General features: G+C 41.7%; 2 protein-coding genes across 5 annotated transcripts in view; both read right to left on the bottom strand.

Annotated features, from left to right (window-relative positions):
- eps15 (epidermal growth factor receptor pathway substrate 15) overlaps positions 1 to 9,443 on the bottom strand; it is a 183,774-nt gene extending 174,331 nt beyond the window's left edge. For 3 of the 4 annotated variants that reach the window (XM_087990607.1, XM_087990609.1, XM_087990610.1), the window contains exon 1: positions 9,333 to 9,443. In XM_087990607.1, the coding sequence (XP_087846733.1) occupies positions 9,333 to 9,428 (96 nt within the window). In that variant the 5' untranslated portion in view covers positions 9,429 to 9,443. Of the gene's footprint in view, positions 1 to 7,913; positions 7,948 to 9,332 lie in introns of those variants that run through there. The other variant, XM_043699211.2, reaches the window with a different exon arrangement.
- Positions 9,444 to 10,772: 1,329 nt separating this feature from the next.
- Positions 10,773 to 12,398, bottom strand: part of LOC122554723 (calreticulin) — a 63,557-nt gene continuing 61,931 nt past the window's right edge. The window contains exon 9 of the mRNA XM_087990272.1: positions 10,773 to 11,024. Coding sequence (XP_087846398.1) covers positions 10,887 to 11,024 — 138 coding nt within the window. The 3' untranslated portion in view covers positions 10,773 to 10,886. The remainder of the gene's footprint in view (positions 11,025 to 12,398) is intronic.

Genomic DNA, 12,398 nt, shown 5'->3' with positions numbered 1-12,398 from the left:
GACAGCAGAAACATTTTAGCCACACAAACAAATTTTAGTGGAAAGTATGGGAAAACTACTTCATATGCACACATACCTAAACATCTGCCATCATTCAGTTTGGAGCTGGAGTTTGGAATTTTGGCATGAATTCATCAGATGCAGCACATCTTGGGGCAATTACTAGGCTTTGAATTGCAGTCACAAGCGATACTCTAGCATCATATTACTTGCTGAGAACACAAGATGAGATGTGTGAGACACGTCCCTCTCTGTTCAAAACGTTCCTTCCCTTTACTATTAAGTCCTGATTGGAATCACTTCTCATTGTATAAGCATGTTTTCTTCTACTGGACTGCAATGATTAATTTACACTGGTTAATCCAACTATGATGACAAAATCTATCATGAAATCAGCATCCATTCCCTCACCTATGTACTACCTATAGAAAATACTGCAACGATCCAACAAGGCTACTTTAATATCTACCAGCCCTCAGACCTCTACCACCAAGGAGAAAAACAACAAGTTCAAAGAGCTGCCACTATCTCCAAATTTCCCTCACACCAATCTGGTTTGAAGATACAGAAGTATAATATGCAGATACTTTCTGCTGAAAGGTCATTGACTTGAAATGTTGACTTTGTATTTCTCTCTCTCTCTCTCTTTAAAGATGCTGCCTGAGCCTCTGAGTGCTACCAGCAACTTAACATAGAACATAGAACAATACAGCACAGAACAGGCCCTTGGGCCCACGATGTTGTGCCGAACATTTGTCCTAGCTTAAGCACCCATCCATGTACCTATCCAATTGCCGCTTAAAGGTCACCAAAGATTCTGACTCTACCACTCCCACAGGCAGCGCATTCCATGCCCCCACCACTCTCTGGGTAAAGAACCCACCCCTGACATCTCCTCTATACCTTCCACCCTTCACCTTAAAATTATTTCCCCTTGTAACACTCTATTGTACCCGGGGAAAAAGTTTCTGACTGTCTACTCTATCTATTCCTCTGATCAACTTCTGACATTAAAATAATTCCTGTTCCTTTATCAAAGCTGAATTAAAATGCCAGAATTCCCTAACTATCCACCGTGAAAATAAAGGAACCACACAGGATTAAGCACCTCATGCCCATTTTCTCAGGCAACAAGGAATGGGCACTAAATGTGGCATTACCAATAGACAATATGACAATAGACAATAGGTGCAGGAGTAGGCCATTCTGCCCTTCGAGCCTGCACCGCCATTCAATATGATCATGGCTGATCATTCCTAATCAGTATTCTCTTCCTGCCTTATCTCCATAACCCTTGATTCCACTAACTTTGAGAGCTCTATCCAACTCTTTCTTAAATGAATCCAGAGACTGGGCCTCCAACAGGATCACCAACATCCTCAGAACAAATAAGACAACTCAGGCTCAATTAACTGCCTGATCCAATGCAGAGCATTAGCACCTACTTTGGGAGAAAACATATATGAGGAGAGATAATACATACGTTTTTCAATCATTCCAATATGCAATTCTAGAAACTTTACTCTGGAAGTCATGAGAACATGGAACTCGCCACAACAAGGAATAACCGAAATGAACAGCCTAGCTTCACAAGACTCGAAGAATAACTAACATTGAGTCAACCTTAGTTAATCATACCAATGTGTATTTACGTGAATGCATTTAATGTTCCCAACAAATGCATCTTTCTCTAGCAACTTTCACATTTCCCATCTCATCCTCTCACAGCTCATTTTGTCCACAAAATTCACTTCTTGCTCTCTCAAACTTATAATTGTTAAGTTGCTGACATTCAACTTCTTTCATATTGTCATCCCATCTCCCCCCTCAGTCGAAGCAAAACATTCAGATACACAGTAGTTTTGCCTCGTTCATCTTTATTCTGGGCCCTGGAGGGAGAGAGAACCATCACCCGTGTGCACAGAGACATGAGTTTACGGTCTTCTTTGCAACAGCAGTTTCTCAATGAACTATATAGTCATTTTACATGGAGGAGCATCCAGATAAGACAACGTACATATTAATTGGGTGACCGTTACAATCAGTGAATGTCAATAGTAAAGATTAAGCCATCTGCAGTTATACAATGAATATTCTTAATCTTGTTAAGTGGATTCATTCAATGGATACTTTTCCCCTTGTTAACTGACATTACATACGGAATGCCTCCAGCACCCCATTGTTAACTCTAAATTCTTATCTGATCTGAGTCATGCTCAGCTGAACCTCTTGTTTCACAAAACTCAAATTAATTCTTTCCCTGCCTGCTTATACCATATACACATTCTCATTAGAATCAGAGTTACAACAGCATTGAAATATCCACTTTCATAAATATTATTTCTTTTCTCGTATTTTCCCCATTCCCAACAAATCTGGCATCAACACAGCTCTCAAAAACTTGCCTTTGAACTCCATCAGAACTACAGGCCTGTCGACAACCTCTTATTCCTCTCCAAGGTCTTTGAAAGTATTTTCATTCCAGATTCATATACCTACCATATCCATGCCCTTTCCTAAATACATTTGAACTTATGACCTCTCTAATCAGGTTTGCAAAGCTGTGACAACACTATAAACAAAGCCTGAGAGATTGTGGCCACAGTATACTATCTATCATCATCCTTCTTTTTGATTTGTCTGCAGACTTTGACAGTGTTAACAGCATCACTCTCCTCCAATGTCTCCATCCACTGCCCAGCTTAAAAGAACAATTCTTTGTCACATAATTAATTAACTAGCCCTAATAAGAAAATCTCCTGCAACATTTCAGAGGCTATGAATCTTGTAGCTCCACTAACAGTCAAGAAGCTTGACACGATCCAGGACAAAGTGGCCCACTTGATTGGAATCATAACTAGAAATATTCACTCTCTCCACCACCAATATTCCCTCGCAGCGTCCTCTACAAGATGTACTGCTGTAATTCACCAAAGGTCCTAAGTCAGCACCTTCCAAACTACCATCTAGAAAGACAGCAGATAGATTGGAATATCATCACCAGCAATTTTCCCACCAAACCACTCAGCACCCAGACTTGGAAATATATTGTCATTGTTTCAGTGTTGCTGGATTAAAAAGCCTGGAACTCTCTGCATAATGGCAATGAATATCTATTTACAGTAAATGGATTGCAACAGTTGAAGAAGGCAGCTCACAAGTACCTGCTCAAGGGGAACTAGAGTTGGCCAATATATGCTGGCCCAGTCAATGATGGCCGTATCTTATAAAGGTAAGACAAACCATATTTTTCAACTTTCACACCATTATCTTCCAAGGATCTATTGTGATGCTAGGTGTGAGATATATATATTTGAAAATCATTTATTCTAGAGTTTGGATTTTGAGTAAATGGCATGTGAGTTTTGATCTGTGTATATGTGGAGATTTAATTGGGCTTTCTGGAGCAACAATTTATTTAAACCAGTATGATGGAGGGAGGGAGAGAGCCTTCATTGCTCAGTCTTTTGATTCCAGGAGTTGGGATGTCATGTTGAGGTTGTACAGGACATTGGTGAGGCTTCTTCTGGAGTACTGTTCTGGTAGTCCAGTTATAGGAAGGATATTATTAAACTGGAGAGAGTTCAGAAGAGATTTAACAGGATGTTGTCAGGTATGGAAGGTTTGAGTTAAAAAGAAAGGCTGGTTGGTCTGGGACTTCGTTCACTGAAGCGTAGGAGGTTGAGAGGTGACCTAATAGAAGTTAATAAGATAATTAGAGGTATAGATAGAATTAATGGTAGTTGTCTTTTCCCAGAGATATGGGATTTCAAGACAAGGAGGCATATTTTTAAAGTAGGAGGAAAAGGATTTATAAAAAAAAGAGCAAATTTTTTTACACTGTAAGTGGTGGTTGTGGATACAATCACAACATTTTAAAGACATTTGGATAGGTACATGAAAACAAAAGGTTTGGAGGGATATGGGCTAGGAGCAGACAGGAAGAACTAGTTTAATTTTGGATTATATTCGTCTTAGACTGGTTGTACAGAAAAGTCTGTTTCTGTGCTGTATCACGATGACTAGAAAGATGGAACTGGCTCATACAGCTGAATAGCCTACTCCTATGTTCTCATGTAATGGAACACAACTAATTGATTTTTCGCATCAGCCTCAAAGTCGGACACTCTCTCACTTAAGCCAGCTGGTTGTGGGTTCAGCAATCTAAGCAAACTCAGTGCTGTGTGGATGCTGCAATGTGAGACACATGTGTTGCAGATGACACATCAAACCAATGACTTGTCCAAACTCTTTGGTGGGCATAAAAGATCCTAGTGCACTATCACAAAGAGCAAAGAAAATATCTCTCTGTGGTTCAATATATAATGTGGAAGTGCCGGTGTTAGGCTGGGTTGGACAAGATCAAAAAATCACACGACACTAGGGTATAGTCCCAACAGGTTTATTTGAAAACACTAACTTTCAGAGCATTGCTTCTTCATCAGATGTCATGAGAGAGGGGTATCAGACACAGAATTTCTAAGAAGATCAAAGGGTCATACAATGATGCGAATGTCTTGAACAAACCTAAAATGCCTGACTCCCTCACGATAAAACTTTAATGAGTTAGTAAGAATATGCAGGTTTTGATTGATTAAAATGCAAATCCCAGAATTTCTTTCAAGTCACTGCCCAGAGATAACTAGAGGTTATCAGTGTATACAAATAGTGACATCTCAGGTCAAACAATGCATTTTACGTGTTAGGCCTTGTTTAGAATCTGTCTGTATTTTAACCTGGCATCAGATTGGTTTTATTCCCAAACCAGGGATTTATAAAATGCAACAGTGACTGTGTCACCAAATTGTGTGCTTTTTGAACAACACACTCACATATACTCTTTGTCAAGCGCACGCACATACACATATAAACCTATAGGGTGAATCTGCATTTGCAGATACATTCTATTTTGTTCGAAAAGCACACAATTTGTAGACAGAGTCAGTCAGTGGAGCATCCTACTCATGAGGTAGGGACACAACCACTGCACCACATGAGCCCTTATCATTGTAAGCGGGTAGATATTTTCCAATCAATCGTTCAGAAATGCTATTACAGACTTCTGAAGTAAGTGGGACTTCAATCTGAGCTTTCTCTCACAAGGGAAGGACACAAGATCTTTAGGGATTCAAAGTGGGTAGATATTTTCTAATCAAATTGCCTCAGGTGTATTTAGTTAGCATAATGCAATATTTAATTACTATAGCTGCAGCTCAAAGAACCAGGGTAGTCTGAAAACAATGATACCCTACCTAGCAGAAGACACAAGGATCACAGCATATTCTAACATAATGAAACATTTGCATATGCATCAAATAGACTCAAAAGGCAAAAATATAAGTGGCACTTATAATGAAAGTACCAGAAGATACAGGCAAACAGACAAAAAAAAACAAGAGATGTACACAGAGCAAACATAACACTGATTGGTTGATCAAACTGAAGCTATAACAAACTGCATAAATGTTAATTTTCACAAAATACTCTGATGTAATTTTCAACAATATAAGCTCACCACCCAAAACTTCTTTGTTCTACATGCAGGATTCAGGAGCTGTTTTGGCCTCCCAGAATCAGTATACTAAGACGTATCAAGGTTACAAGTGTTTTAAACATGCAGAAGAAAACAGAAGTAATTTATGTTTGTTTTAGGACTACTGTTTTTCTTGTTATACATTCATTAAACTAGACATGTCTGGGGCACAAATTCAAAAGCACATTACAAAAGTGAGGACAGTAAATTAAAAGGATATAGTGAAGCTGGTGGAATAGACAAACACATAACAGATTAAATTTAATGTACAGAAATGTGAAGTGTTATGTCAAGAAATGTGAAGTATTACATTTTAGGAGGAAAAAAGCAGCAATATAAAATACAGGATTTAATTCTAAAGGGAGTGGAAGAGCAAAAGCAGCCTGGTGGTTTGCACAAATCATTGAAGGTCGCAAGGCAAGTTGAGGAAGCAGTTGTCAAGGCATAGAAGATCCTTTAGAAAACACTGGTTCAATCTCAACTGGAGTAATGTCCAGATCTGGGCACACATTTTAGGAAGAATGTGAAGGCACCAAAGAAGGTTCAAGAAAAAAAAAATCACATGAATGGTTCCTGAGATGAGAGACTTCAGTGACAAAAATAAATTCTTGGGATTCACTTGTTTTGCTCTTCTTAAAGAGATCTGACACCAGTACTCTAAACCATGAAAATTTGAGCAGATCAGGAGAAATGTTCCATTGGCAGATGGATTGAGAACCAGAGGACACAATCTGGATTGCAAAGAACCAAAGGCAGTATGAGGAAAGATAATGTTGACACAACAAGTGTTAGGGATCTGTCATGCATTTAATGTCAGATTTACATCTTTCCATCTGCAAAAAGATGATAGGTATACAGGCTCAGAACTCTGGTGAGGACAAATGACATCATCAGCAGCATTTGTTTTGATGGTGGAACAAGCCAGTTCTGGAAAGGCAAAAAATTGCTGCAAATGCCACAAATGAAACAAAAGGAGGAAGTTTTCATTTGTTTTTTGGCTGTAGAGCCTGAGTAAATTAGATTAGATTCGTTACAGTGTGGAAACAGGCCCTTCAGCCCAACCAGTCCACACCGTCCCTCTGAAGATAAACCCACCCAAAACCATTCCCCTACATTTACCCCTGACTAACACACCTAACACTGTGGGCAATTTAGCATGGCCATCCACCTAACCTGCACATCTTTGGATTGTGGGAGGAAACCGGAGTACCCGGAGGAAACCCATGCAGACAACTGAGAGAAAGTGCAAGCTCCACAGATAGGCAGGAATCAAACCCAGGACCCTGGTGCTGTGAGGCAGCAGTGCTAACCACTGAGCCATCGTGCCGTAGAATACAGAAACATGGACTTGCCCAACATCTGTAGTTCCCTCCTAACAATATAGACTAAATCCAAATAAAAGGCTGGAACCTCTACATCGACCTATAGGATACCACTCCAGTGCTTTTGATCCTCCTGAACCAGACACACAAAGAACTGGGTACAGTACTAATGATCCATGGCCTACACCTAGTTAATGGACATCAGGGCAGGATTCTACTTTATGACGTTTTTAAAACAACTTGCTCACCATTAAGTATGCTTTAGAGTGTCTACACCTGATTAATGTGCCCCGGGGCATGTCAACATACTGATGGGCCTGTAATATAACATCTCTGGGGGCCATGGTGCCTCAGGGATAGCCCTAGGCTAACCTGCAGGTTATAAAGTACCTAATTGTTACATGTCTCCTAAAGACTATGATGGGAACAGATTCAGTCACGGCTTTCAACAAGATCTTGAATAACTAAATGCAGTTTAAAAATTTGCAAGCCCACGGGAAAAGCAAAAGCAATGTGGCTAATTGTGTTGCTCTTGAAAAGAGCTGGCACATACACGATAAGCCAAATGGCCTCATGTTCTCCAACCATTCGACTTTAAGATTATTCAAGTATTCTGCTCACTATAAGACATGTTTGAGCAAGATTAAAGCATTAAGATATGCCGTTGGAGACATTTGTTTACAAGTTACATCAGTCTATGTTCCGGGTGCAGTTTAAATGCTGCATAGATCCGCCCTCCCAATGACAATAAAGTGACCGCCTCGTCTACCCCATCCAGTGGTCTCCTGGCCACTTGAGTTTACCCTCAAATAAAAGAGGCTCAGCAAAACCCCCAACCGAAATCGCACTTTCCCACAAACTACGCCCACAAACTGCTCCCTTTATCCTGTGCCTCGCAGGCCCCACTCCAATACGACATTTACAGAATAACAATTCCATTCCTCCAAATCCCGGAAGCCCTAATTCTTCGGCCCCCACTTATTTTCTTTTTACTCTCTACTGCAAATCGTTTCAAACGAACAGCCTCGGTGTTTTAAATGAGAAGGTCCGGCTTTTACCTGAGTGAGTGTAAAATGACCCGCCATGCTGTTTCCTACACTTTAGCCCATCATGCACTGAAAAAAAGTTCGTGAACTTTAGGACCACAAACAAAACCTGGCACTGGAATTCGTGGAGGAATAAATTTTCTCTCCAAATTTATATCGGTGTGCGATTGCATGAATACACACCTCTATCCGCGTCCCACAACCCTTCTTAAACCCACATCAGTAACTGAACAGCAAGTGAGATATATTACTGTTCTGGTAATCATTTATCTCTGAAATCCTTCTGAAATAACTCCACAGAGGCCAGGTTCCCATCACTAAGTCATTCTTTATTTACGTGTACATAGTACTTGACACTGGCCGGACATTCTCAGAATGGGCAGAATCTCTGACATTCCTGTTTTTTTTATTTTATTGAACAGTATAAAATACTGTTAACAATAAACAGAAAGCAGCATAGAGTCATAGAGATGTACAGCACAGAAACAGACCCTTCAGTCCAACTCCACGAGATATCCCAACCTAATCTAGTCCCACCTGCCAGCACCTGGCTCATATCCTTCCAAACCCTTCCTATTCATATGCCTTTTAAATGTTGCAATTGTACCAGCCTCCATGACTTCCTCTGGCAGCTCGTTCCATACATGTACCACCTTCTGGATGAAAATGTTGCCCCTTAGGTCCCTTTTATATCTTTTCTCTCTCATCCTAAACCTATGCCTTCGAGTTCTGGACTCCCCGACCCCAGAGAAAAGATTTTGTCTATTTATTCTATCCTTGCCCCTCATGATTTTATAAACCTCTATAAGGTCACCCCTCAGCCTCTGATGCTCCAGGGAAAACAACCCTAGCCTATTCAACCTCTCCCAATAGCTCAAATCCTCCAACCCTGGCAACATCGTTGTAAATCGTTTCTGAACCCTTTCAAGTTTCACAACATCTTTCCAATAGGAAGGAGACCAGAATTGCATGCAATATTCCAACAGTGGCCTAACCAATGTCCTGTAGAGCCGCAACATGACCTCCTAACTCCTGTACTCAAGACTCTGACCAACAAAGGAAAGAAAGTTAGCACATCCCTATAATAGTTCTGAACATATCTATTTTCACTTCCATCTTCTAGAATTGAAGAGGCTACAATTGAACCCAGGTCCCTAACACTGTGAGGCAGCAGTCCTAACCATTGAGCCACTGTGCCACCCCATCAGTTCACAAACAAACCACTATATACAGGGGAAAGGGCAGCAAAGCTAAACCCCAAACCCCACTGTTCAACCAGTTTTCAGGGAGATGAGAACTAACCTCAAATCCCGCTTCCATTCATCACAAACACAGACAAGACAGTACAACGAAATGAGAAACAGTGTATCAAACACAGACCCAATATAACTATAAAAAAGACAGGTGACACCTGATTGGACCGTCACTGACCGGCCTTCCTGCAGGACAATCATCAGCCTTCCGATCTCCAGCCGCCCTGCGTACTGACCGACCCTCCCCAGGTCCGCTTTCCTCCAGACTGATCATCGACCACCCAGCTCCGTCACCCTGCGTACTGACCGGACTAACCCGGGCGGCTTTCCTACGAACTAGCCATTGGCCTTCTGGTCTCCAGCCGCCTTGTATACTGACTGATCCTCCCCAGCCCACTTTCCTCTGGGACGGTCCTTGGCCACTGGATCCAGGTCACCCCGCATACTAACCAAACCACCCCGACCTGTTTTCCGAAAATGGGGCTGTTGGCCTTCCAGCATCCAGCCACCCTGCATACTGACTGACCCTTTCTCCTGGCCAGCCATTGGCTGTCCGGCTCCTAGCCTCACTATATACTGAATGGTCCTCCCCTGGTCCACCTTCCTATGGGCTGCCATTGGCTGCCTGGCTCAGCCTCCCCAAGTACTGACCAGCCGGCCCTATACCGGCTTTCCTGCAAGGATACTCTCAGTTGCCTGGCCTACCCACCCCACGAATCCCTCCAGCCCGGCACCGCCTTCCTGACCTGCAGTCTTCTTCTTGACCTCTCCGCCTCCATCCTACTCCGACCTATCACCCTCACCTTGACCTCTTTCCACCTATCACATTTCCAACGCCCCTCCTCCAAGTCCCTCCTCCCTACCTTTTATCTTCTCCTGCTGAACACTCTCTGCTCATTCCTGAAGAAGGGCCTGTGCCCGAAACGTCGAATCTCCTGTTCCCTGGATGCTGCCTGACCTGCTGTGCTGTTCCAGCAATAAAGTTTCAACACCCCAGTCCAACCCTGGCATCTCCAAATTATACCGACAGAAAGCTTGTCCTTAACAAGATCCTGCATAAGACCAAAGCCACAACTACATGCTACTTACACCCACTAACCATTTTATCCAACCATTTTATCCATTCTCGCAGACAACATGATCACAGTATCAATCACTCAAAGCCAGGTATTTTACCAATAATCATCTTCCAAAGAAAACTCTTTCCCCAAAGCATAATATGTAAAGACAGTCCTGCCAGGCTAATTATATCCTGACAAGGCTTCATCTCCAATGCTCAGAATTCTGTAATCTTTAATTTTTTTTCCTACCCACCTCAGTGGTGGTGCCTGCTTTTGGTGCAACTGAGGTAGTGCTCCTCTATTGGGCCAACAGCACTCAGGGGTGGCCGGCTGTCAGACCAGAAATGAACTATTTCAGCCAATGAACTTCTGAAAATCTGTTCAATGACCACAAATTAACATTAAATTACATCAAAATCAAAACTGATCTTTGACATTTCATGTTGATGAAATTGTAGACCTTAGATTTACTTTTGTTGCAAATTCCACAATCTCTACAAGTAAATATTACTGCATCATCCTATATATACCAAAAAAAAGATACCATTCATTTTTAAGACACATTGTTTATGAAGGTACAGTGCAATTGTTGGTGGTAACCTTTTGGAACACAATGAACATTCTAAATGCAGATAAGTTGTCTCATTGAACCTTCAACATGATTTAAATCTTTACAATTCATATTTATGTGTATCCATCTCCATGTCTCCTTCTTTTTCCTCTTTTCCTTCTTCCTCCATTTCAGCCTTTTCTTCTTTCTGTGCCTTCATTTCTTTTTCCTGAAGTTGTTTCATTTTCTTCTCAGCAATCTATTATAAAGAACTAAATCTGTTACCTTGTGAAACATCTTTCATTAAAGTCATTTGGTCGAACAAATCTTGAATATTGCTGAAAAAGGGACATTTTGTTGAGGCTTTTATCTGGCTCTCATCAGAGGACTACCAGAACCTCTAAGGGAAGTGCTAATTGGCTAGCAAGTGGACTCTGATTGGTAGTCACTGTAACATTTCAAAGTTTGCAGATGATTGGGAGGGTAGACTGTGATGAGGATGCAGAGATTCTTCAGCATGTTCTGTACAGGTTGGGTGAGTGGGCAAATGCAGTATAATTTGGATAAATGTGAGGTTATTCACTTTTGGAAGCAAAAAACAAGAAGGCAAATCACTTTCTGAATGTCTGTAAATTAGGAGAGGGGAGTGTGCAGTGGGACCTGGGTGTCCTTGTGCACCAGTCACTGAATGTAAGCATGCAGGTGCAGCAGGCAGTAAAGAAGGCAACTGGAATGTTGGCCTTCATTGTGAGAGATTTCGAGTACAGGAGCAGGGATGTGTTGTTGCAGTTATATAGGGCCTTGGTGAGGCCACACCTAGATTATTATGTGCAGTTTTGGCCTCTTTTTCTTAGGAAGATGCTCTTCCTCTTGAGGGAGTGTAGCAAAGGTTTATGAGGCTGATTCCAGGGATGGCGGAACTGACGCATGAGGAGAGATTGACAATGTTAGGATTGTTTTTGCTGGAGTTCAGATAAGAGTCGGGGGGGCTTTGTAGGATCTCATAGAGACTTACAAAATTCTAACAGGACCAGACAGGATAGATGCAGGGCGGATGTTCCTGATGGTGGCTGTGTCCAGAACCAGGGATAACAGTCTGAGGATTCAGGATAGACCATTTAGGACGGAGATGAGACATTTCTTCACCCAAAAAGTGGTGAGCCTGTTGGAATTTGTTACCACAGGAAGTAGTTGATGCCAAAACATTGAATGTATTCAAGAAGCAGCCAAATATAGCATTTGGGGTGAATGGGATCAAAGGTTTAGGGGGAGGAAGCAGAATTACGCTATTGAGTTGGATGATCAGCCATGAATGCGATGAATGGTGGAGCAGACTCAAAGGGCCAAATGGCCTCCTCATGCTCCTATCTACTATGTTTCTGTGCACCAGTTAATGATGATTGACAGTTAACTGTTGAGCTTTATTTAAACTCAGATTGTAGCAGATTGACTGTCTAAGGGGTGACCTTACAGAGGTTTATAAAATCATGAGGAGCATGGATAGCATCAATAGATTGGAGTCTTTTCCCTATGGTGGGGGAGTCCAGAACTAGAGCGACTACGTTTAGGGTGAGAGGGGAAAGATTTAAAAGGGACCTAAGGGGCAACTTTTTCCCTCAGAGGATGGTGCATG

This window comes from Chiloscyllium plagiosum, unplaced genomic scaffold, assembly GCF_037043375.1.
Source record: "Chiloscyllium plagiosum isolate Xiang-an unplaced genomic scaffold, Cpla_swu_hap1 HiC_scaffold_9, whole genome shotgun sequence".
In the NCBI taxonomy this organism is placed as follows: domain Eukaryota; kingdom Metazoa; phylum Chordata; class Chondrichthyes; order Orectolobiformes; family Hemiscylliidae; genus Chiloscyllium; species Chiloscyllium plagiosum.
This window is presented reverse-complemented; position numbering and strand designations above follow the sequence as displayed.